Source organism: Hippoglossus hippoglossus, chromosome 20 (genome assembly GCF_009819705.1).
Source record: "Hippoglossus hippoglossus isolate fHipHip1 chromosome 20, fHipHip1.pri, whole genome shotgun sequence".
Lineage (NCBI taxonomy): Eukaryota > Metazoa > Chordata > Actinopteri > Pleuronectiformes > Pleuronectidae > Hippoglossus > Hippoglossus hippoglossus.
Window position 1 is genome coordinate 20,225,251 of NC_047170.1, and position 25,871 is coordinate 20,251,121.

A 25,871-nucleotide genomic window follows, 5' to 3' on the forward strand; every position below is an offset into this window, starting at 1 on the left:
TTCAATAAAGAAATGAGTCTTTTATTTTAAAATATTTACTCTGATGAGGTTTTTTACTTTAAGAGACAAATCAAAAGATTTCATCAATTTGAACTCAGAGTTAAAAACAGATGTTCAAAGTCTGATTAGACATTTATTCTAAAAAGGATCAAGAAAGTTCACACAGTTAAAAACCAAAGTTTGATTCTTTATCAACAACAAATCAAAAGATCTTCATTAAAAGACGAGATGACATCTGAGCTCAAATCTGAATTTTAAATTTTAAAGTCAAAGTAAGAGAAAGAGGTCCCACTGAACCCGGACCCTCTGTCGTGGCGTCTCTAACAGACGTTTAACTCCACTAATCTAAGACTGTGTGACGTCATCACTTGCAGTCGCAGAGCAGAGCGGCGCCTCGCAGCGTCCAGTGCTCGGCCGGCTGCGAACTCCTGAGCTGCAGAGAGAAGACGAAGTTCAGGTCGGTGCGACGTGGTTTCTTGTAAACCGGACACGAATACAGGCTGAAGGCCCCCCCCGCGGCCTGGCGCTTACTGTCGGCCATGTTGGCGGCGCTGACGGCGTAGACGTGGACCACGGGGAGAGGAGTGAAGAGGACCTGAGGACGGAGAGATTTACTTACTTCTTGTTCTATTCATTATTTATTATCTATTAGTATTTAATTAGTATTTTATTTTTGTATTAAAATTGTTACCATATTTTACATTCATTCATTTTAATGTATGTAATGTAATTTTGATTGTTTCATTTTGTAAGTTTTTTTATATTGGTATTTTTGTATTAAACACACGAACCTTGGGCAGAGCCTCGGTGAGTTTGGCTCCACGCCGGTCCCACCCCGCGCCGTCCAGGAAGAGGCCGTAGATGTAGACCCCGCCCACGTCCACGGGGGGCGGGGCTGACACGTCCTCCCTCATCATTTTGGTGACGTCGTTGCTAAGGGTAACCGTATCCAAGGCCCAGCCCCTGGAGATGTTGGAGCGAGTTGTCTCCTGTCGCATGGCGGTCAGGAAACCCTTCAAGAACACACACACACACACACACACACACACACACAGACACACACACAGACACACACACAGACACAGACACACACACACACACACACACACACACACACACACACACACACACAGACACAGACACACACACACACACACACACACACACACACACGTAACTGGATGTGATTGAGAACAATTGCTTAAAAACTTTTGTCGTCTGAGGAAGTGACGAAGTGTCGTCCATCTTCATTTACACTTTACAAACCTGAGGGTTGAAGAAACCAGTGAGCCAGAACTGGTTTGGTCGGCCGCTGCTGATCCAGCCGCTGAGCTGCTGGTTCCTCTCCAGTAACTCACTGAACCAGAAACCCAACGTGGCCGACGGCCAGCTGAGCCGCAGCCACAGGCGAGGGATCCGAGCATCGAACATGCAGTCGAGAGCATCACGCAGGTCCTCCGACATGATGATGGTGCCTGCAGCGAGAAGGATATGAACCTAGTGTGTGTGTGTGTGGTTGGGTGTGTGGTTGTGAGTGTGTGTGTGTGTGTGTGTGTGTGTGTGTGTGTGTGTGTGTGTATGTGTGTGTGTGTGTGTGTGTGTGTGTGTGTGTGTGTGTGTGTGTGTGTGTGTGTGTGTGTGTGTGTGGTTGTGAGTGTGTGTGTGGTGACGGACCATCGATGGCCAGCTTGAGGTCAGTGAGCGTGCTCCGAACGCTGCTGATGACTCGCTGCATGCGCTCCACTTCCTGTCGGAGGAAGATGTTCATTGGCTGAAGTGGACCCATCTTCTGCAGTTGACCTTTAACCTTCAAAACACACATACACTTGAGTTACTTAACATTTGTGCAGAGAAACATGTGACGTGTGTGATGGGATCTATTCGTTTGTATTATTTAGATCCGATGGTTTAGATCTGGAGTTTTTCACTTTAACCTTTCATCATTAAACACGCACCTCATGCGGGACGTAGTCAGGTGGCAGCTTCTCCAGCATCTCATTGGCCAGCCTCTGCACGCTGGTTTCCCTGGTCTCCCCAGCCCCTCCCCCGCTGTCTTTTGGTTGGATGTTGATAATGGTGCTGAGCGTCTCATTGGCCAGGTTGGTCTGGTATGTGATGTCAGCGTTGGGGTGGAGCCCAAACACCTGCAGACGAAAGGCTTCGTTAGTAAAAGAGGTGTGAACCTGGACGTCCGTCTGTTTCTGAGCCCGCTCACCTCAGGAGAGTCGACCAGCGGCAGAGCCTCGATGTGCTGCAGGACATCCTGAACCGTCTTCACCTTGGCGGGGACGCTGTAGCCTTTGTAGAAACAGAACTTGTCGCTGAACGTGTTCTCGCTGAACCAGACACGAGTGAAGGTGTTCAGGAGACACTTGTCCAGGTCGTCGGTTACTCGGCCGCCATATTGGACCTCACCTGGGGACGGACGTGGGGAAACAGTCACGTGGAAGCTTTTTAAAGAATAAACTGACACTTCAGTATCTGTCACTTCAGTCAGATGTGGATCAGGTGTCTCGTGGAGGTAGTTTGACTTCAAGACTTAAGGCATTTCTGTTTTTCTTCAGGTTAATAAAATCTTTTTAGAAAGAAGCAGGTTGACATGAGGACTAATTTCCCTGTGACTTAAACCGAAAGTTAAATTTCGACCATTCGCTGAATCTAAAAACTGTAGTGAAGAGCTGAGTTTTCTGTTCAGATCGAGCGTCAGTGCTGTTCTGGTTTGTAACTGGTTTAAAGAGGTCGGACCCAGCATGTAGCGAAGGCAGCTCCAGTTCACTCCTCTCTTCGAGTCCAGGTCGTCCAGGTGGTTCTGGACAAACTGGACGCTGGAGGTGAAATCTGCCTGGTTGAACTCGTACGGGATGTTCCAGCCCAGAGGACCGAACTTACGACGCTCCTAACGGGAGTCAGAGAGAAGGGAGGGGAGGAAGAGAGAACATAAAACGAATCGTCATGACGGACTTTGTTCATCTGGTGGTTTCTTGCGTGAGAACAGATGAGACACCTGAACAGTGGTGTGGAGGAAGGCGACCGCGTAGAGGAGAGGTTTCCACTGAGGCAGGTTACTGATCTCTAACTGGTCCTGAGTCACACCATTAAAGGTTCTCTTCAGTCCTGCTTTCATTCCTGATGGAGACACATGAACGTATGGAAATGAAGAAAACGACAAAACAGAACAAAGAGAAATTGAACGGTGGTTCAGGAAGTAAAAATCATTTTCTGAAGAAAGATTCTGATTGTCAGCCAAAATATTTTAACCATCCGAGGTCACAACAAGCTACGATCTTATTTCATCCTGTAGAAGCCACAAGTCTGAATGAAATGAACTATGTTTTCATAAAAACGTGTTTTATACACAATGTCAAGGAGCGGTACTTCACTACCCACAATCCTCAGGTGTAATAGTGACCTCTCTGATTGATGGAGCTCACTGTTACCATGGAGACCACGGCAGTGAAAGTCACGTCGGCTACGATTGGTTCAGCGTTACAGAACTAGGTTAAACACTCCACACTATATGAAACAGTGAATACAAACAGTGTAAGGAACAATGGTTTATGGGATGTGTAGTTCCTGAACTCTTTGAATGATTATATACACAGATTTGTACCTTTGAATTTTCTGAAACGTCAACGGAGAAAATTTGAAATTTACTTCCTGAACCAGAGAAGTTTTAAAAGTTAACTTTCACTTAGAAAGTTGTGTGAATTTTGTCAAATTTTGAGTTTTTTAATTCTTCGTATATAAAATTGAACGGAAGTGATAAATGTTACGTTGCTGCTGCGTGAAGGATCTTTTTACCAAGAGGAGGCTCGTTGGTGAACTTGATGGACGACTGAAGGAAGGTGATGGGAAATCTACACACACACAGACACACACACACAGTTAAATTATAGATGGAGATGTCCAGTCTTTAACTCCAGCGCCACCCTCAGGTCAAACTTCACATTTTAATCTCCGCTACTAAATCAAATCATCGTTATAATAAACACTGCAGCCTCTAGATGGCGCCAGCAGGGCACGTCTGATGTCATCAGTTACCTCGGGTGCACGTCGGTCGTCAGCCACACCCGGAAACTTTTGTGCACGTTCTCCGGTGTTGCCTTGGTGACTGTCTCCAGCAGCTCATCCAGGAAGTCTAGTCCCAGGTGGCAGTTCTGGAGGAGGAGCCAGCCTCCATCTGTCATGCTATTGGCCAATAGCCTGCGAGCATGAATCTCCTGGCCCTGCCCCATGGAGATGGGAGAGCACGGCGCCCCCTGCAGGATGAGAGCAGTGAAATACAGTGAGACCAGTTTATACCTATTCTTTACTTTACTCCTGCATCAGGTCTTGTTAAAACCTCCGTGTCTCTGTCTCTTCATATATTAACCTTGTCTAAACTAATCTGATTTACGGATATCTGTTAACCGTCCATTCATTCATCTCGTTCCTCACCTTGTTCTTGGCGAGCCGCTCTATGTTCTCAGTCGGGTCAGAGCCCATCGACAGAAGACAGACCATTGGCGTCCGGTTGTCGCTCTCTGCCAACATGGCGTCCAGGTCCAGAACCAAACCTTCAGCGTACTGTTGACCCAGAGACTGGGAGATGTAGCGTCGCGCCTGTTCAACAAACACACACATCATTAACATCACAGTCTGAGCAGGAGACCGTCACTGCCGGAGATCTGGACAGACCTGAGCGATGGTTCGGTCGGGACACCAGCTCCGGATGAGCAGAAGCTTCCGGAAGGTGTCGAGCTTTTCCTCGTATCCATCGGGCAGCGCGGCGTCCTCTGGAGCTGGGTGGTCGAACCAGCTTCTCCAGGTACGTTCATTCTGACTCACCTGGACACACGGACAGATTGAATGTGTAGATCTGTGTTTCAGTTCTTACCTGACATCATGTGATTGGTTCTTACCTGAGTCAGGATCTGAGTGAACTGAGGCAGAACCGACAGCTGCACCAGGTTCAGCCACGTCTGGTCCAGGATCCAGCGTCGTGGTTTAGATTCTACAGAGTTCAGGTCCAGAGAGGCGCCGCCTACACACACACACACACACACACACACACACACACACACACACACACACACACACACACACACACACACACGCACACACACACACACACACACACACACGCTGTCAAACTGCTTTAATGAGCAAAGAAACAGACAAAGAGAGGAGGAGGAGGAGGAGGAGTTGTTTGTGACCTTTGATGAAGGTGAGCACCTCGGGGTGGGAGATGATTCGTGCCTGCAGGTCCATCTTCAGAGCCAAGAGCAGAGTGAAGAGCAGCTTGTGCTCCTCGTACAGACCTCTGGCTGTGTAACAGTAAACCTGCAGACACACAGTCTTTACTGATGGATGACAGTGACGTCACTTTTCATCGAACACTAGAGGGCAGAGTCTGCACATGAAACGTAATTACAGACACGAAAAACAAAGCATAAAACCCCACCAGGGGGCAGCACCTGGTACGTGAGGAAGCTGATGATGTTGCAGATGCGTTTGGAGGTGACCTGCGACCTGGCAGAGTTCTGCATGGACGAGTCGAAGAGCCCGAGGAACTGCCGCAGCGATGTCTGGTACATGATGTTCACCAGCGACATCTCCACGATCAGGAAGTAGAGGATGCTCCCTCTGGTGGCCACTGGACGGTACTCCTCCCTGGCCTGGTTAATCTTCACCTCCGTCTCCGCCGCCACCGACAGCTTCTCGCTTACCTACAACAGGTTTATTATTGATTTCATTTTAGCTTCAGTCCTGAACCTGAACCTGAGCTGACGGACGGTACCTCCTGAGCCGTGGTCTTGGTGACCCTCAGCACCTCGATCAGAGACTGATCCTCCACCAGGGAGCCCTGTGTGCTCGTCAGCCTGAACAACAGACTGTCCTCCAGCTCCTGCATCTTCCTCTTGTTGGACGTCACCTCCTCCAGGAGCTTCACTCGCTCCGCCTCCAGCTCCTGCTCAGACCCACAGGGGGGACGGAGTCAGATTCACATGTTAAAAAGGATTCAGGATCACTGTTGATTTCACTGATTGAATAATTCACAGCAGCTGTTCACTAACAGTATAACCAGTATAACTAGCTGGTTATCTGTCCAGTGTGGACCTGTTTCTCCAGCAGAATGACTCGTCCCAGCAGCTGGTCCTCCAGGCCTCGCTGGGTGACGGTGAAGTCGACCACGGCCGTCCTGGCGCTGACCTCGGGGCTGTACGCCGGGTTGGCGAGCTTGGTGGTGATGTAGAGCGTGAAGCCCTTCATCACGTCCACCTCCTTATCTCCCAACTTCACCTGCAGGATGAAGGAGGACGGACGTTACCTGAGACTCTTTTTAAAAAGAAAGAAACTAAACGTTGATAGTTTAATTCTCACTTTGTATGTGGATCCAGACTTGAGGTAGTTCTTGTCCAGTATGTTGTCGAGGACCGGGTCCAGTTCCTCCCCGACATCCTCCAGCAGCAGGGGGCGCCCCAGAGACAGACTGTCCTCCAGGTGGGATCGGAAATATTTATGGTTGAGAGACGTCACCTGAGACACAGAAGAGGTTTGTACTCCTCACCAGCAGAGGGCAGATGGTTTTGTGATTGATGGTTTTGCGTCTTCACCTGCAGCTGCTGCTCTCGCTCTCTGTTCTGGATCCAGGTCTTGCCCTGACCCTGGGGGTCGATCAGCAGCGGGTAGCGGGACGCCTTCGTCACAACGATGCCGTTCTGGATGGACAGGTCATCGCTGGGTAACCCTTGCAGGTTCCACTCGCTCACTGTGGCGTTGTCCACCAGCAGACCAATCACATTCAAGTCCTGCAGGGACGTCTCAGTTTAAACTTTTACAAAGATTCTCAATGTCTCCATCAGATCAGATTAACTGTGAACAGATTCTTTAATATTCAGTTTACTGAAAAATATATTCAGAGGATTTTAATTGAACACAGATATATTGTTTTACTTTTCTGTTTTATTTACCATGAATTGTCAAATAAAAGCTAAAATTACAGAAAAGGGATTTGTTTTGTCTTACAGGACTGAAGGGAATGAGCTTCCCCTCCATCTCCTTCTTCCACAGCTCCAGCAGGAGGCGGCGGTACTCCTGGTTAAAGGGGCCGGCGTACGACAGGAAGCCGCTGGACAGAAGGACGTCGCCGACCAGGTGTTTGATCTGCGTCTGGAACCCGGCACTGCTGTCCGTCCAACGGACCTGAGACACACGAGGGGAGACGTGGAAGGATGAGAGGATAGATGTATGACGGATGAATGAGTGACAGATGGCGGGATGAAAGCTGACCTTCTCCCCTCCCAGCCCGTCGATCAGAGCCGTGGCATTGGCCATCTTCTGGCGGCAGGCCTGGGCGTCGTCCTCCAGGTCCTGCTTCTCCTTCATGGCGGCGTCGTAAAGCGCCTAAAGTTCAGCACACTCACATTTCACTACAGTTCATAATACAACTAGAATCAGTTGTTTGTCTCCACCAATCAGAGCAGTTTTCATGTAAAAACACAAATTTTCCAGACTCGTGAGGTGAAATGTGATCAGTTCATCTGTGAGTCCGACAAAGTTTCACCTGCACGGCGTCGAGCTCTCGCTGCTTAGCGTCCAGCTGCTCCTGAGCGGTGCAGAGCTCCGCCTGAGCAACCACAAGACGAGCCTCCTGCAGGGCCAGGTTAGCCTGCACACACACAGACACACACACACAGAGACACACACAGACACACAGACACAGACACACAGAGACACACACACAGAGACACACACAGACACACAGACACACACACAGAGAGACACACACACACACACACACACACACACACACACACACACACACACAGACACACACAGAGACACACACAGACACACACACACACAGAGACACACACAGACACACACACACACACACACACACACACACACACACACAGACACACACAGAGACACACACAGACACACACAGAGACACACACAGACACACACAGACACACACAGACACACAGAGAGACACACAGAGACACACACAGACACACACACACACACAGAGACACACACAGACACACAGACACACACACACAGACACACACACACACACATGAATTGTGTCTTTGCTCTGTCTCCAGTATGTTACATGTTCTGTCCAGTTAGTTAGTTTGTCAACAAACCGATTCCCAGTAAACCTGCTGGAGGGGTGTGGTCTATGTCGGAGAAGAAAGGGGCGGATCATGGAATTTCTTTCACTTTCTTTAACATTGAGGGATTTGAAAGGTTGTTTCTCATTTTCACTGATTTCTCAGAGAATAATTCCTGATGAAAACAATCAGACGTGTCTGGAGGACTGATTTCTCGAAGTGTGTGTGATTCCATCCAGATGATTTACTTAAGGGAGGTGTGAAATCTACTGAGTGAGGTTTTATATTGGGACTCCTGTGTCTGTACCTTCAGGGGCAGCACCTCCTTGTTGATGGAGAAGAAGTCAGCCATGGCCTGAGTCCAGGAGCAGAGTCCCGCCACGTTACCACAGATCCTCTTGGCGGACTCCAAGTTGTAGTCGTCCACCTCCAGGTAAGGAGCGAGCAGCTCCACCACCTCCTCTGTGATGGAGTCCTGCAGCACAGGACGACAGCAGGAGGCGCTGTGATCGTCATCTACATGTTCTTCACCACAACGTCTCAACAACAGTTCAACTACTAGTTATGGACCAGACAGATGGTGCAGCTTCCAATGTAAACACTCATTCATCTAAATGAACGCATCTGTTCCTGTGTTGAACTGAACATGAACCAGTTCAAACTCAAGTTCTGGTTTCACGTTGTAATTTAGGGACTAAAGAGTTTTGTCTGACAAACGTTCGTCCTGTCGTCATCACCTACGTGGGCGGAGTCTACCTATACTTGACTCTGATTGGTTTGTAGACGGCGTCTGATTCTGTCTCTACTTCCTGTGATTGGTCCAAAAGTCCAAACTATCAACAAAGTGTTTTCACTGCAAACCAACAGAACCAGGTTCAGTTTGATCCAGACCCAGAACTCCTCTTCTGCTCTGAGGAACCTTTCACACCTGATGTTCAGGTTCAGACTGAACTGAAGAGTCTGAAGGTGGAAAGCACGACACACACACGCACGCACGCACGCACGCACGCACACACACACACACACACACACACACACACACACACACACACACACACACACACACACACACACACACACACACACACACACACACACACACACACACACACACACACACACACACACACACACACACAGTTCAGGGTTTTTCCAGTTCTAAACATACAGCCGTTCAATGCCAGCTCGGCTAATCCTCATCTTAGCAGGTATGTAAGAAACACACACACACACGCACACACACACACACACACGCACACACGCCATCCAACACAATCCAGATATATTCCCCCTGACACGCACGCATGCATGCACAAACACAAACACACACACACACACACACACACACACACACACACACACACACACACACACACAGAGCTTGGAAAGCTGGTGACGGCTGCAGTGTGATAAGATGAGTAGGGAGTTTCCCACTGACACAGTTATAAACTCCAGTGTGTGTGTGTGTGTGTGTGTGTGTGTGTGTGTGTGTGTGTGTGTGTGTGTGTGTGTGTGCATTCTGTTCTATCGTCTCAGATCTACGTGGACGTTCAGTAATCCTGGACTCTGACGTGTCCTTGACTCTAACAGCATTGTGAGCGTGCAGCAGAATCTGACTCAAGTGCGACCTTGCTAAAGTTCAGCAACATGCTGAGGAACGACGAATTCTGCATCAGCTTCATGGCCTCAGCCCACGAAGGTCGTAGACAAGGTCGCTCTGGGTCAGCGGTCACCGGGTCGATCTGAGAAAAACAGACCAAGGAAAAGAAATGAGATGATAGAGGAACATCTGGTTTCCTCTGGATGCAGCGACGTACTGGATGTGAATATTTGAAACGACTGAGTGACCTTCCTCTGGAATAGCAGCAGCACGACGTCCATGATCCTCATGATGAGATGAGGAGGCTTCTGCAGCTTCCTCACGGTGGCGATGTCCGATGGTTTAATGGTCTGTAGAGATGGAAGAGGAACATTACGTGTATACTCTGAGTGTGTGTGTGTGTGTGTGTGTGTGTGTGTGTGTGTGTGTGTGTGTGTGTGTGCGTGTGTGAGACCTGCAGTGCAGCCTCAGCAGCCTGCAGCGCTGGTTTCGCAGCCTCCAGTTTGGACATTGCTGCTGTTTTATCGACTTCAATCTCGCTGACGATGAGTTGAGCTTTGTCCTTCACCTTCTGCACCTGCTGCTTCACCTGCACAGAAACACCTGGGTACTACTGTGCTGCCTGTGGCCACTAGGGGGCAGAACCAGACACGCACACATGTTTGTACTTCTATCTTAGTGAGGACACTCATTCACATTATACATTCCCTAGCCCCTTACTCTAACCTCATCCAAACTGAATGCCTAACCCTAATTCTAACCGTAAAACCAAGTCTTAACCCTCAAATAGTCCACTGAGCAAGGGAGGACCGGTCAAAATGTCCCCACTCTGTAGGGTCTATGTTTAAAATGGTCCTCACAAAGGATAAGTACAGGAGCTTGTGTGTCTGAAATCGTCTCGGACCATCTGAGACCGATGACGAAGAGTCGAATATCTGCAACGTTTCTCTACGTCATGACGTCTATATTAACGTTAACGTTGTCTACTCAAATGTGGGTTCATTATCAGAGGAGGTAGAGTAACGTGACCTTTGACTCCTCCCTGCAACATCTGGCGTCTGTCTGCGATGTGATTGGATAAAACCATCATTCTCTCCTAGGTAACATTGGATGGAAACGTGAAAATAACAAAGTCGTGTCTCTGACCTTTTCAGCAGCCTGAGCTTTCGCAGTGACCTCCAGCAGGACTTCATCTGCCCTCTGGGAGGCGACAGCGAGTTCCTGCTCCTTCACCACCAGCTCCTTGGAGAGTTGAGACACTGACTGCTCCGCCTCCATCAGTTTACACAGACCTGCAACACGATTAAACAACAACGAGGCGTTTCCGAGACTTCGTCACCTTCACAAAATTCATCACGATCGGTCGGTTTGAACTTTTCATCCTCACTGAATCTGCCGATCATTTCTTTGTTGATCTATTTTCTACAAATTATGAGAAAAATCTGAAAACTTCATGTTTAGATTTTTCAGGCGTCTTTTTTGTTCATTTGAGTCACATTTCATGACGAAGAAGCTGCACAAAAATAAATAAATCGATTATTAAAACCTATAATCAATGAACGGATTCAATTACGAAAACTGTTGCAGCTCTACTCTTCTTGTAAACAACACGTCACCATCGCAGCACAGGTTTACACAGGTTTACACAGGTTTACACATGTTTACACATGTTTACACAGGTTTACACACGTTTGCCGTCAGGACTGAACCCGTCATGCACACCAGCGTGTTCCCGGTCGTACCTGTCTTCATGCGCTCAGCCAGCGTGCCCACGTGAGCGATCTTCTCGCCGTAGATGATCTTGTAGCTGTCGATGAAGGACAGGTAGGATTTTGGCGTCACAAACGTTTGACGTCGGAAACGTTCAAAGTACTCGGCACATTTCTCCGCCACCAGGTCCTGGAGGGAGAGACGCCGTGTGATTGGTTTGCCCGAACTTGCCAGTGATACACACCTGGACTGAAAGCGTTACCTGGAAGGTTCCCATGGTTACCACCACGCTTTGCTTTACGTCCTCTGAGCAGCGGAGGTCCTGGTACTGGGACAGGAAGTGATGCGACACAGCGACCAGGGCGTCCCGAGGCCAGCGCTGGAACCAGTCGACCGTGCAGCCTGATATCAGCCCCGGGAACTGTTGAGGTCAAAGGTCGCTGATGTCATCACTGTGGTTTTTAATATATTTTATTCACGACTGTCTCGTAACCTCCTGTGATGTCATCACATGTCACCTCACCCCGTCACTCCGTAGAAAACAGTGAAGGTCTCAAACTCACCTTCAGAGCACGAGTACGGAACTTTTCCCCGACAGGCGAGAAACAGAGGACGACGTGGAGGTTGCTCCGCACGCGGGACAGGAAGAAGTCGTAGAGGTTTTCTGAGGTCGGAGGTCGGCGAGGGTGCTCTCGCTTCATGACAGGAATCAGATCCTGGGTGATGTCGTCCAGCTCGTCGCGAGCAAACAGGTTGGAAACTTCGCCGCTGGCCAGGACGTTGTTCATGTATTCTGGAGCAGAGAGAAAATATGAAAATCTAACAGACTTTTGATCACATTCATGTTCCCCAGAGGACGAACCCTTGTGATTCTGTCATGATTTACAATCTGGTACCGAGGAACGCTTCATCTTTGATGTCGTTGTCGGTGAAGAGGAACGTGACTCCTCCCCCCTGCTGACCAGCGATACGATACAGAGCCTTCAGATCCTCCAGCAGGTTACTGCTGCTGTACGACCTGCAGGACACACACACACACACACACACACACACACACACACACACACACACACACACACACACACACACACACACACACACACACACACACACACACACACACACACACACACACACACACACACACACAAACATAAGTCATAAACCTCCTCCATGGTAGCAGATGGGACATGTACCAAACTAAACAATCAAAGTGTTAAATAAATGATTGACACCTGGTCATTGTGATCTGGAAGGTTTGGTATCCTGCGATGAACGAAGCCAGCCTCGTCAGGCTCTGCTTCCCCGACCCCCCCACCCCGACCAGCAGGGCGTTCCCCTGCTGCGTCCGCAGGATCCGTGAGATCCGCATCAGGTGTGTCATGGCGTCCTGCGGTATCAGGTTAAATAGAGAGAGTCGTTAACCAATAAAACCAAAGAGACAACAGACAGATTCACTTCTTCCTCTACAGCAAGAAATAAAAATAGAGTTTTACGATAAGTTTTAAATATCAACTCTGAATCCAACATGGCCCCCTGCTGGTGGCCATCAGCCTGACAGGAACCACGGTCACCTTGAAGAAGACCAGGTCCATGGCTCCGCCTCGTACCGCCTCGTTGTACTGCTCCTGGAAAACAGACAGCCGCTCCGCCAGGGTGTCCAGGGACGGGATTGGCTCGTACACCTGTCAATCGAGTAATAAAGGCTTTTGATTGGCTCTGTTCTGATTTGTGGTAATTTTGAGGAATTCAGAATAATTAACAAATTATTGATGAAACATTAAAAATGAGACATGATTAAATGTGACGTGTCCTTTTGGGTTTGAACCTTCGGCGCTTCCAGCTCGGCATCTTCGGGTTCGTCCCCCGTCGCCTCCGGAGCGTCACGCAGGAAGTCCACAAAGCAGCTGTCCCATTGGGGGTGCTCAGTCAGAGCTGTCCCATGATCCTCCACTGTGATCTGGACAACGGGGGTTATAGAAAAACTAAAAGTGGCGACTCAGAGGCGATGGCGCTGGGACATCGTGAAACCTGATTGGTTCATAGTTTCATCGCTTCATTTGTTTTCATCAGATTTTTAACTGAGGACGTGTGACCTGATTTTATTTCTTGTCCTTCTTCACAAACTTTTTTTTTTTTTGTCACAGTTTATTATATGTTTGATTATTATTATTATTATTACACAGACAGACAGACAGACAGACAGACAGACAGAGACACACACACACACACACACACACACACACACACACACACACACACACACCTTCTCCATGATGCAGCTGAAGGTTTGTCGGTCGCTGCTGTCGATGAAGCGGTCGGCGATGACTCTGAAACATTCATGATGGAAGAGAGCGGCGAGGAGGGCGGAGCTCTGACACACGTCTGACCTCACAGTCAGGATCCCCTGACACACAACACAACACAACCATCAACACCACACAAACTCACACAACACAACCATCAACACCACACAAACTCACAACACAATCACAACACAACCATCAACACCACACAAACTCACAACACAACACAACACAACCATCAACACCACACAAACTCACAACACAACACAACACAACCATCAACACCACACAAACTCACAACACAACACAACACAACCATCAACATCACACAAACACACAACACACTCACAACACAACCATCAACACATGCAAACACACACAAACATACCACACAAACGTAACCCAACACACACATACAACACAACAATAACCAAATTACAAATAAACATTTTCTTTAATTAAATATGATTCTCTGTTATAATACATTTAAAACTTTATAAACAGGTTCACAGGATGTTGTACAGATATATCAAAATAAAAGCCCTCCTTGTTGTAGTATGGTAATATGTAAACATTGCTGACCCTGACATTGAACATTAAACATTAAACATTAAACATTAAACATTTAACCTGGTACAGTCGCTGTCGACAGAAAACGTAGAATCATTGTCTCTTCTTTGTTCTTGTTTCCTTCAGGATTAAAAATATAAACAGGAAGTGTTTCCTACCTGCCAGATTCTGCTCAGGTCCCTCAGGTTGAAAATATAATGAAACTTTGCAGGAGACGGTAACATCTGAGGAAACCGACACAAACATGTGGAAACATCTGTCGAACAAGATGAGGGAAGAAATCTGTACTTCCTGAACATACATCTTCACAATAAAAGCGGGGAACTTTCCTTCTGTGTAAAGTATATTTATATATATTTATTACAGAATTTTAAATCTGTTAAATAAAAGCACTGCTGTTAGATATAAGGAGAACATTATAACATCTTAATACATAATATCATTTTTAAAAAGTTCTCTGAATACTTCACCTTGGCCTTGACGGCCTGCCACACCCGCCTGGTGGTGGGCACCAGGGCGGCGGCGAGGTCGCAGACGTCAGCGGGGAAGCCTCTCTCTGGGCAGAAGTATCCCTGAGCCACGGTGCCGAAGATCTTATCGATGGAGGAGTTGGAGGGCAGCGTGCAGTTAAAGATGGAGAACTGCCTCTTCAGGCGCTGAGGGATGTCGTTCCGACCGCCACCGGGGTGGATCATGGCCGCCACCAGCTGTTAGAGGTTGTTACAAACTTTAGTCAGCACATTGATGCAGCTAAAGGACATTAGACAGGAAGCAGATATATGACAGAGACTCGTCTTAAAAGTGAATTCCTTCACTCAACTGAAGCTGGAAACACTGAAGCTGAGCCACACAAGTGATGTGACGCTTTAATTAATGATCCCAAACAATCTATTTTTGGTGAATAACAGTAAAAAACATGGCAGCCATGAACCACAGGGCTGTTACCTGAACGTCGACCACGGTGATAAACTCTCCTGGACGATCCAAACTGTAGAAACCTCCCTGTTCCATCAGCTGACGCACAATCTCATTGGTTATCTGAGGGAGGCGGGGCGGAGAGGTGTCAGTTAGCGATTGGTTAGCAGGAAGTGTCATTAAGACAAGACGAAGAGAGAAACTGTTAATGTGGACAAATGTATTGATAATCATATTTAAAATGTTTAATTATAAATTTATCAATAAAAAAAATTGCTCGTATGATTGGTAAACTGTAAAAGAAAAATTGACATTGACCAATCAGAGAGTTTGAGGCTGACCTGGTCTCCCCATTCGTTGATAACGGGCATGTTGATGTCATCTATGAGAACAGTCATCCTGCGTCCGGCCGGCGGCCCGTAGGTGGCGCCCATTCTCTTATCGATGTAGCTCTCTATGGTTCTCTGGAACATGCCGGGCAGCGTGGCAGACGAGAAGTTGAGCGTCTTACTGAGGTGGAGCTCCGGGTCGAGCTTACCAGTGTAGCCCTGCAGGGGGAGCCAGAGAGAAACACGACATGTAGCTGTTGCATTAGCGAGCTGAGCGTAAGAGCTAGCTGCAAACACTGCTGGAAGCTGCAGTTTCTCTAACAGCCACTGGGGCTGCCCTCTGTTGACAGGTTCTGTTTGGACCCAGTTCTTTGGCTAATCAGATTTACGTGTTTTCCTCGACTGACAGTTTTTCCTCGTTTGTTAACACTGAAGTGTAATTACATTTATTTATTGTGTAACTACATTAAACCGTTGATGGAATCCCTCTTTGTCAGCTTGTTGCGTTACGTCTCTCGTTGTGTCTCACTTTAATCATGACGGTCTTGGCGGTTCCCTGCTCTCCGATCAGCAGCACAGCTTTTCTCTGCTTCATGATGGTCTGCGTCAGGAAGTCCGTCCTCACGTTGTCCACATTTGGAACCAGGATGGACGAGTAGTCTGGGACGTGGTCTTTGGGGTAGACGTACTCTGGGACCTGGATCATGGAAGAGAAGGTAAATGAGTTGGCTTTGACTCTGAGAGATGAAGGATGACGTGGTTAGGTCAACGAAGCGATGGCGGCCTCGTGTTCACACACCTTGTTGGACCAGTGCTCCCACTGCCCCTGCTCATTGACGGTGAACTCGAAGATCGTCTGGTCGTCCTGAGTGTGCGGCAGGTCCAGAGACGAGCCGTGTCCCTTCAAACACAAATCATGCAACACTTTATCCCGAAGTCCACGTTGGTCCAAAACACCTCCAGAGACACAAATCATTCAAGGTCTTTTCTCTCAGAATGAAACAGACGAAGAGCTGAAGAAATCTGATGTATCACGTTTCATTACATGAGGGCCTGACCAGCACTGCAGCTAAAAATAAAGTTTGTCCTGAGGGTGGCGCTAGAGGAACACTCAGAAACCTCCAGGGTTTATCCTCTGTGGAACATGAATGTAGATTTTAAGGATGTCTGAACAAAGAGAATGACGATGCCTCCATGAAGAAGAGAATTCAGAAACCTTAAGAAAGGCCTCCATCTTGGCTCTGTCGTCCAGCTCCAGCAGCGCGCCGAGCGACCACATGACCGCAAATACAAACAGGCGACCAACGTCAACGTGGCCGCCCTGCTTCTCCTCCGCGGCTGGGAGCAGACCCTGACACACGGAGAAAGAGAAGACAAAAGTACAACCTGGAGAAAATCTCTGTGAACTTGGAGCTGCTGCCCGGTCACAGAGAAACATGAACAATAAACACTGATCTGCTGTCGTACCTGCAGCAGGTCCACAGTCTGTCTGATGTACATACACTCCAGCACCTGCATCTTAGGAGACACAGCAGTGAAGACAAAGTCCACTACGTCCTGGAGGTGGAACAGACACTAGAGTTATTATTATGGATACGATTAGATGACATTGATTAATTAATATGTTAAACTAGTTTCCACCTGCATCCGTTAAAGATATAAATGTTCATGTGGTGTTTGTGTCACTTGATGAATCCCAGTTTTCTCTCTCTTGTCTCTCTGTGTTTGGTCTGCACCTCTTCAGGAAACCTCTCACTGAGTCTGTTTGCTGCTCAGTAGCAGTATCATAACTTATACTCTCTTTAACTTGTAGAAAACAATAAGAAAAGTAAAACTGTGAAACACTGACTGATTATTGAACAGATGTTTATCCTCAGCTGCCTGAAAGAAACACTGGTTACTGAACATCCTCTCCAGGATCCTCTCTCCACCTGGTAGCAGGAGTCGAAGCAGAGTCTCAGGGCGTCGGCCTGCGGCTCCGGGAGCGTCTGTAGCCACGCCTGCAGGATGGGGCTCCAGCCGAGCACAGACGAGCTCATGAACACCATCCCGTTCCTGGACACGGTGGCCGGGGAGGCGTTGTCGATGTTGTGGGGCTCAAAGACGATCTGGAGGCAGAACACAGAGGACGTGTCTTCACATCACAACTTCTACACGTCACAGTGCAGTTCACCACAGTTCAGCTATTCAGTGGATTCTGATTGGCTGATGGCAAAAGGCTGACATATGGCTGACACATGACTGACAGGCACCTTGCAGCAGGGCGCCATGGCGATTCTGTCTCCGTTTGCCAGCGTCAGAGTTTTGTTGTCATCCAGAACTGAGTTTAGATTCTCGATCCAGATTGCATCAACCGGACCATCCAACACAATCCAGATATATTCCCCCTGACACGCACGCATGCACGCACAAACACACACACACGTGCACGCACACACACACACACACACACACACACACACACACACACACACACACACACACACACACACACACACACACACACACAAACAGTTAAAATGTGTCATATAAACATGTTATTAATTACGTTATTATAAATCTATGGAGTAACTGAACCGTCTGTCCATCAAACCTTCTTGGCCTTGAGCGTCTTCCTCCATAGTGTGGAGAAGATGCCGTCGGTCCAGTCGTTGGTGGTGACGTCCAGCGTGCCGAACATCTGCGAGGCCGTGATGGCTTTGGGGTTCATCCTCATCTCCCGGTGCGGGGAGCCACATTCCGACATGGCCTTCATCAGGGTGTGGATGCAGGTCGTCTTCCCGGCGCCGCTGGGACCCAACGCCATCATACCTGCACGAGAACAAGCAGCTGAACTCATGACGTTCAATGATGCTGCTCAACCAAAACTGACTCCAGAACTTTGTGTAAGAATAAAACAACGATAAACTACGATTTCAACGACAACAATAGAAGAAGGATTGGATGATTCTCCACCACGAGGACGGCTCTAAAACAAGACCTTGATGTTGGAACATAAACGTATTAAAATGTCTTAATATGATAAATCTTAATAATATTGTATACATTTATATTTATTTATATATAAGTGGTGAAATGTAAAAGTCCACTTCCAGATTTTCATTTAAACCCAGACGCTGTCATCTAGTGGTGAAACATAGGTACAACAAGTAATCTCAGATGAGCTCACCAGAGCTGGATGTTTAATACCTGATGTCAGCGTTCACACAGTTTAATAAAGTTCTGTCTGATGATCTGTACCGTGTCGGACTCTCTGCGTCTCGTAGAGCTGAACCAGTTTGAGGATCCATGGGGGGTGAGGGATCAGACCGGCCCTCTGAGCCTGACTGAAGATGGACGACTCCAAGTCTGGATACCCGGCCTTATCCAGAGCTACCGGAGGGAAGGAGAGGAGGAGCGACTGGATTACATCATGTTTGTCTCCACATCTCTGATCATAAAGACATGAGTGAGTCTGTTGTTGAGAAACGTACCGATGCCAGGAAACAGATCATTGATCAGACTCATGAACAAAGGTTCGTCCTCGTCCACCTGCACAGAAACACTCACATTATCAAATCACCCCAGAACAAAGCATCATTTCAAACACTGTTGTAACAAACAAATAATCAATCATCAAATAATCTTGTTATAATACAGTTAGACGACATGACAGCTCCTATAGTGAATCATGTTGATCGCCCCCTGGTGGATGGCTGCAGTAGAGGTCATAAACCTCCTCCTCCATGTTAGCAGAGAATGAAGTAGACGTTAAATAAATATTTGTCAAAGATGGTTTCTGTCGTTTTAGGTAGTTCTTATCACACACACACACACACACACACACACACACACACACACACACACACACACACACACACACACACACACACACACACACACACACACACACACACACACACCAGTTTGGAAAGGTTCATGTCTCTCAGGACCCTCATCACCACGGTCTTCTCTGGCTCTGACGGGTTGGATCTCTTCACGGCTCCCAGCGTCCTCAAAACGGACAAAATGTTCCTCAGACCAAAATCATAATGGACCTGTGTTAAGACAAAACAAATATCATGAAGTCAGGTGCATATAAAATATGATAATATGGCTATGATTGATCTGATTGATCTGTAAAATGACAGAGTGAGTCCATGTGAGTTTTGATGATGTTTCACTCCCCGACCTGTTTGGAGAGCTGCTCCTCACACAGTTTGTAGAGGGTGTAGAACTTCCTGCTGAGAACCTGGTTGTCACGAAAACCTGCACTGGCCAGTTTCACCCTCATGATGATGGCTCGGTCCGGGACCATCATGGCTACTGTGCGGAACTGGATCTTCAGGTTCTCGGGCAGCTCCTGGCGACCGGCGTATCCAGGGTTCTGGAGGACCAGTTGTAGAATCAGGTTTTGATAACTGACTGGTTCTGAGATACATAGAACTCTGTGATTGGTTCGCTGGTTGGTTCTGAAGAAATTCAAAGCTGGAACTGTGGCTGTGAGATTGTTCTGGTTTTGAGGTGGTTAAGTCCTGGGACTAATTCAGTGGCCATGTCCTTGGGTGGACGCAGACTACAAACTTTGTAGATGTAGATTATAGACATTCGTTTTCAGAGTATTTCATATTTGCGTCTCTAGCCCTTGCGGCTGCATCGTTTGTTACTTTTAGCCGCTGCACGTTTCCTCTATAGCGAGCTCATTAGCTTTATCACCGGCACGCAATGAATCCTGGGAAAGCTTGGCCCACACATTGGATTCATTTCTTGGCCTTAAGAAATGGGAAGTTCAGATAAACCCTTCGAAGCATGTGACCCCTGAAGAAACACAGCTTGTGACATCACTCAGTTTGGATCTAAGGTTTCTGATCAGACCTTTGTGCATTTACTCTCGGTTTTCACTCAGTACGAAACTTGTAACTCTTCCTGCAGGTCGGATCTTGGTTACCATGGTGAGGAAGATGCCAAACTCAGGGTCCATGTCGACCATGTCTCCGTCTGTGAAGACAAACTGCTTCTTCTTGTTCTTTTTGCACTGCAGGACGACGTAGATCTGCTGGGCGGCGACTGACAGGACCGGCAGCTCGATGCGGTTGAACTCATCGAAGCAGCCCCAGGCTCCGGACTGAGCCAGACCTGCAGAGACACACAACAACCAGCAGGTGGCACTTTACACAACTGGACACATGGTTGAGGACATTTTTTTGTTGAGCCTGAAACTTTTTGGCTGCTTGCATTTGCGATCTCGTTCTTTCAGTCAATACCCAGAGCTCTTAACCAAAGGTTTGGAACGTAGATCGACCAGTAAATCATAAGCTTTGTCTTTCAGCTCCATCAGCAGTTACCACGAGCAGAGGGCAGGAGGCTCGCAGGGATTTAAGCCGACTGTTGGCTGTAGCAGCATCACACCTTTATAAATACGTCCCAGTCCTCTGTAGTCCATCTGGTCCGAACAATTGAAAACCACCACGTATTTGCCCAGACAGCGACCCATGTCCTTCGTGGTCTCTGTTTTACCTGTAAACACACAGACACACACAAACACACACAGACAAGCACACACACTTAATTAGAGCAACAAACTCAGAGTGAGAGTTTTTCACTGGAGACTTGGTTACCTGTTCCTGCCGGACCTGCCGGAGCTCCGCCCATGCTCATCCCCAGGGCCTGCGACAGAGTGATGTAACACCTGGACACATGTGTCAGAGTGGTAACGTATTTATTTAGTTTAAATGATCTGTCAGTGGGTTTGGTTTGTAACAGAGTGATAATTAAGATGGTCGGCCCGAATGACGGAGGCGGGGTTTATGACCCATACTGCAGCCAGCCACCAGGGGGCGATGGAGATGCTTTAGCTCCACTTTTGGGAACCGTCATCTTATTGACAGTCTGTGGTTTGTACCTGTCAGTCAGCGGAGTGATGACCAGTCTGTCTGTACAGCCCAGGTATTCGTTGCAGTAGCTGAACTCCACGTCTGTGATTTGAATGACGCATCTGTCCGTCTCCTCCAAGAAGTAAAACCTCGACTGTTTTTGCCACTCGAAGTCCAACGCAGATCGAACGTTCAGGCGCACCTGATGGAGATAAGGTTACAAAATGACACAACCACTCGGATTAGTGACGCAACGTAATGTCTCTGTCCCTCCATCCACCCACCAGCTCGTCAAAGATGTCCCTCTGGTGGACGTGGATGGTGATGAGCGTCTCATACTTGGTCCTCTCGTTTCTGCTCAGCTCCTTCGTCGTCATGTCGATCAGCTCGTTGAGGAGGTCCATGAACTTCTGATTGGTTGTCTGCATGATCTGCCGGACGATCAGACGGGGGGGTGAGAGGAGCTGATAGTTAAAGGTACGCCCCCCCCACTCACATTAAAATAAAAACTAGAATTAGACTTTACATTAACTACCTTCCTCACGAGAGTTTTTCAGTTACGTTAAAGTAATGTTGGATCATTTAAATGTAGTTTGTCTCTGTTATCTACTCACATGTTTACCTACGTGTCCACTTACCTGCTTAAAAAACATCAAAATCGAATCAGTTCATCTTTGAGTTTAACTCAAGATTTCTACCAAATTTGAACAAAGTCCCTTCAGGCGTTCTCATGATATCGTGTTCACAATGTCACGTGAAAACATGATGCCTCCGACCACTGGGTGTCGCTGGCGCTGATACATACAAATAAAAGCACCTTCTTGTCAGACTTGCTGAGGACTAGTGCGTCTTCTGCGTCTCTGGTCCAGATCATCTGGATTCCCAGGAGGCCGACCTGAGCTGGAAACGCCGACTGGAAGTCCAGCAGCTTCAGGCCCGGCTCAGTGATCGCCACGTAGGCCTGACGAATGATGGCGTGGAGCGTGTGTCTGACTCCGGCGAGCAGCTGTACTAACCACACCTCCACGTTACCCTGGAAGGTTGAATCGTCAGCAGTCACAGAAAAGATCCAGACAGATTCATACAGTTTTAATGGAGGTTTCTGGTTTAAAGTCCTGTCAGAGGTTCTGATGAAATGTACCTGAGCCAGGACGGGTTGACTCAGCTCCACAGTTTCTCCTTCCTGAGACTGAAAACTGAGCATCTGGTCGTAGAGTTTCTCACTGAACACGACTCGGCTAACGTTGTCGAACAGACTCAGGAGATGAGCCTGATGACAAAGAGAATTCAGACTTAAATATTTATCAACTATTTTATCAAGATCGTAAAGAAAGAAAAGAAAGAAAAGACGAAAGGTGCTGAGAGGTGGAGCAGAGAAAAGTTTTAAAAATGAAACTAAATCTTAAACCAGTGTTTGTTCCACCTGCACCGTATGTGTGTGTGTGTGTGTGTGTGTGTGTGTGTGTGTGTGTGTGTGTGTGTGTGTGTGTGTGTGTGTGTGTGTGTGTGTGTGTGTGTGTGTGTGTGTGTGTGTGTGTGTGTGTGTGTGTGTGTGTGTGTGTGTGGGTGAAGCTCTTTCTACTTTGCTTTTATTTTAATGTAATTATTGCACTGCTGAGCTGACGTGTTTCTTCTCGTGCGACACATTTCACACTCGTGTTACCTGTATGGTGTGCGAGTCCGACGCCTGACCCAGGATCTCCAGCAGGGCGGGGTCGGACACGAAGAAGAAGCGAGGAAACACCAGTCGTTTCTTCTCCAGGTAACCGGACAGAGACTTCTGACACAGCTCCAGCTGCTCCAGCAGGTGAGGCAGCAGCTGCAGAGACAACAAGCGGCTGTGAGCGTGGACCTACAGCACGGTTGTGTTGCTCAGAGGCACGTGGGCAGCACCTGGCTGAGCGTCTCGTCTCCCACGCAGCACTGCACGGCGTTGGGAAGCTCGTGTGCTCGCTGCATGATCCTCTGCCAGGACTTGTCGATGTTCAGGAAACGTTTCGCCTCCTGAGGAACAAACAACAAGCATCAAGCCACAGGAAAGCTGTTTGCAGGTTGGCATGGCAACAACGAGGCGTGGTGATGATGTCACTGGTGACACGCAGCCTGATGTTTGTTCTGACCTGAGGCAGCTGTTTGGCGATGTCTCCGCCCACAAACACGGCCTCCAGGTAGATCCAGAGGTTTTGAACCGACAACCACTTCTCGATGATCTCGGACGTGTTGGAGAGTTTCTGGACCCACAGCTGGATGGACGGCTTGAACGGAGCGTTGTACCTGCAGGACGACATTCATTCATTCATTCATTCTTTCTTTCTTTCTTTCTTTCTTTCATTCATTCATTCATTCATTCATTCATTCTCTTTCATTCATTCATTCATTCATTCTTTCATTCATTCATTCATTCATTCATTCATTCATTCATTCATTCATTCATTCATTCATTCATTCATTCATTCTTTCTTTCTTTCTTTCTTTCATTCATTCATTCATTCATTCATTCTTTCTTTCTTTCATTCATTCATTCATTCATTCATTCATTCATTCTTTCTTTCATTCATTCATTCATTCTTTCATTCATTCATTCATTCTCTTTCATTCATTCATTCTTTCTTTCTTTCTTTCTTTCTTTCTTTCTTTCTTTCTTTCTTTCTTTCTTTCTTTCATTCATTCATTCATTCATTCATTCATTCATTCATTCATTCTTTCATTCATTCATTCATTCATTCATTCATTCTTTCTTTCTTTCTTTCTTTCTTTCATTCATTCATTCATTCATTCATTCATTCTTTCTTTCTTTCTTTCATTCATTCATTCATTCATTCATTCATTCTTTCTTTCATTCATTCATTCATTCATTCATTCTTTCTTTCATTCATTCATTCATTCATTCATTCTTTCTTTCATTCATTCATTCATTCATTCATTCATTCTTTCTTTCATTCATTCATTCATTCATTCATTCATTCATTCTTTCTTTCTTTCTTTCATTCATTCATTCATTCATTCATTCATTCATTCTTTCTTTCATTCATTCTTTCTTTCATCCATCTCTCCACCCAGTCTTTTGTTCTACAACTAATCTTACTTCTATCAATATTTTTTGATTCTTGATCTTTTATTCTCTTTCTCTTTCTCTTTCTCCCCCCCCCCCCCCTACCTGTTGCTCAGCAGTGACGTCAGCACCATCAGGCCGTCCTCCATCATGGAGACCTTCTCTACGGTGTCGGCTCCTCTCAGCAGCAGTTCTCCTCTGGTCCTGAAGGGGGCAAAGCTGAGGCTCTGGCTGCTCCACTCGGCCACGACGTCCTTCAGCTTGGCCTCGATGTCTCGCTCCTTCACTGCACTGATGCAGACATCCTGACGACAACAGGACAGAAGACAGACAATCCAGTTTCCATCTTTTTGATAATTTCTGAACTTTCATTTGTGGAGATTAATCTGGATTATCTGGATTTTTACTGAACAGTTGTCAGGATTATTTTAGACTTTTGAGTCCTGACTATAAATAACTGTGGTATTTCAGAATAGCTTTTATTTTTTTCATCTCTCTCTTATAATCCAGGTCCAGTCAGGATTATTACTCCAAACATTTATAGGTTATTCCCAAACTCTGATGTCCATATCTTGGACATTTCAGGATTATTCTTAATTTTTCAGGATTAATAAAAAGATTTGGGAAAGTCCCAGAAGAATTAACTTTATCATTAACAAGTTAAGAATTACAATCTTTCCAACAAAAGTTATTGTGTCAGATTAAAATAAAATAATGTGAATAAATCATCCAAACCTCAATGTCCTCTTTGTGTTTTAGCAGCGGAGCCTCCATGATGCTTCTGAGAGAGAAGCTCTCTGATTCCACCTGGAAACTGTGAGCGGTCAACTCACTGAGACGAGTCCAGTGTCTGGGCAGCATCGCCTGAAGGACACAGAGTCCACAGCTTCAGGTTCTGAGACACAAACTGAGTGAATGTTTTCTAAGACACAGGTGAGATCAGGGACACCTCTGACCGGCCTCGTACCTTGTTGGCCATCATGTAGAGCAGAGGGCAGGACTCAGTGAAGTCATCGATGGTCTTCTTCAGATCTCTAAACGCCTGCCACTCCTTCAACGCCTTTGGAAGCTTCTTGATCCTGAAAAGACCCAGAGACAGGTGAAGAAATAAAACTACAACAGAGATCTTTTACTTTTTATTTCTCTTTTTCTGCTGCATTCATCGACTTTTATCCAGTTTTAAATATTGTCCTATCACTGTCCTCGCTGCTCGACCTGTTCTGGAAGTCCTGCAGCTCCAGGTTCATCTTCTCGATGTCCAGTCCGGCCCACAGGAAGTCGTAGTATCCAGTCACGCTGTCGATGACGGAGTTATATAAACTGTAAAGTTTGGACAGAAGAGAGAGCTCCCTCTTGATCCTCTGCAGCTCTGGATACTCTGCAAGGGAGGAGGGAGATTAAGGAGGAGAGAAGCCAGGAGAGAAGGAGAGAAGGA

General features: G+C 47.1%; 1 protein-coding gene across 1 annotated transcript in view; it reads right to left on the bottom strand.

The window, feature by feature from the left end:
- Positions 1-364: 364 nt before the first annotated feature.
- Positions 365-25,871, bottom strand: part of dnah5l (dynein, axonemal, heavy chain 5 like) — a 42,704-nt gene continuing 17,197 nt past the window's right edge. The window contains 64 exon segments of the mRNA XM_034573101.1: positions 365-595; positions 792-1,013; positions 1,267-1,475; positions 1,675-1,807; positions 1,956-2,144; positions 2,216-2,415; positions 2,746-2,896; positions 3,005-3,126; positions 3,802-3,857; positions 4,042-4,259; positions 4,438-4,602; positions 4,678-4,827; positions 4,902-5,023; positions 5,196-5,322; positions 5,457-5,708; positions 5,780-5,950; positions 6,100-6,282; positions 6,364-6,519; positions 6,597-6,791; positions 7,009-7,185; positions 7,273-7,386; positions 7,547-7,651; positions 8,410-8,577; positions 9,731-9,844; positions 9,951-10,052; positions 10,157-10,291; positions 10,849-10,994; positions 11,445-11,601; positions 11,675-11,833; positions 11,976-12,205; positions 12,309-12,430; positions 12,648-12,802; positions 12,987-13,097; positions 13,241-13,372; positions 13,679-13,819; positions 14,447-14,512; positions 14,759-14,995; positions 15,234-15,326; positions 15,545-15,751; positions 16,062-16,229; positions 16,332-16,433; positions 16,749-16,883; positions 17,000-17,089; positions 17,464-17,640; positions 17,785-17,919; positions 18,126-18,343; positions 18,773-18,904; positions 19,006-19,063; positions 19,435-19,569; positions 19,704-19,898; positions 20,460-20,647; positions 20,921-21,028; positions 21,130-21,200; positions 21,414-21,586; positions 21,669-21,815; positions 22,202-22,417; positions 22,526-22,654; positions 23,048-23,203; positions 23,278-23,388; positions 23,505-23,658; positions 24,542-24,741; positions 25,172-25,300; positions 25,404-25,515; positions 25,652-25,814. Of these exon segments, the coding sequence (XP_034428992.1) occupies positions 365-595; positions 792-1,013; positions 1,267-1,475; positions 1,675-1,807; positions 1,956-2,144; positions 2,216-2,415; positions 2,746-2,896; positions 3,005-3,126; positions 3,802-3,857; positions 4,042-4,259; positions 4,438-4,602; positions 4,678-4,827; positions 4,902-5,023; positions 5,196-5,322; positions 5,457-5,708; positions 5,780-5,950; positions 6,100-6,282; positions 6,364-6,519; positions 6,597-6,791; positions 7,009-7,185; positions 7,273-7,386; positions 7,547-7,651; positions 8,410-8,577; positions 9,731-9,844; positions 9,951-10,052; positions 10,157-10,291; positions 10,849-10,994; positions 11,445-11,601; positions 11,675-11,833; positions 11,976-12,205; positions 12,309-12,430; positions 12,648-12,802; positions 12,987-13,097; positions 13,241-13,372; positions 13,679-13,819; positions 14,447-14,512; positions 14,759-14,995; positions 15,234-15,326; positions 15,545-15,751; positions 16,062-16,229; positions 16,332-16,433; positions 16,749-16,883; positions 17,000-17,089; positions 17,464-17,640; positions 17,785-17,919; positions 18,126-18,343; positions 18,773-18,904; positions 19,006-19,063; positions 19,435-19,569; positions 19,704-19,898; positions 20,460-20,647; positions 20,921-21,028; positions 21,130-21,200; positions 21,414-21,586; positions 21,669-21,815; positions 22,202-22,417; positions 22,526-22,654; positions 23,048-23,203; positions 23,278-23,388; positions 23,505-23,658; positions 24,542-24,741; positions 25,172-25,300; positions 25,404-25,515; positions 25,652-25,814 (9,725 nt within the window).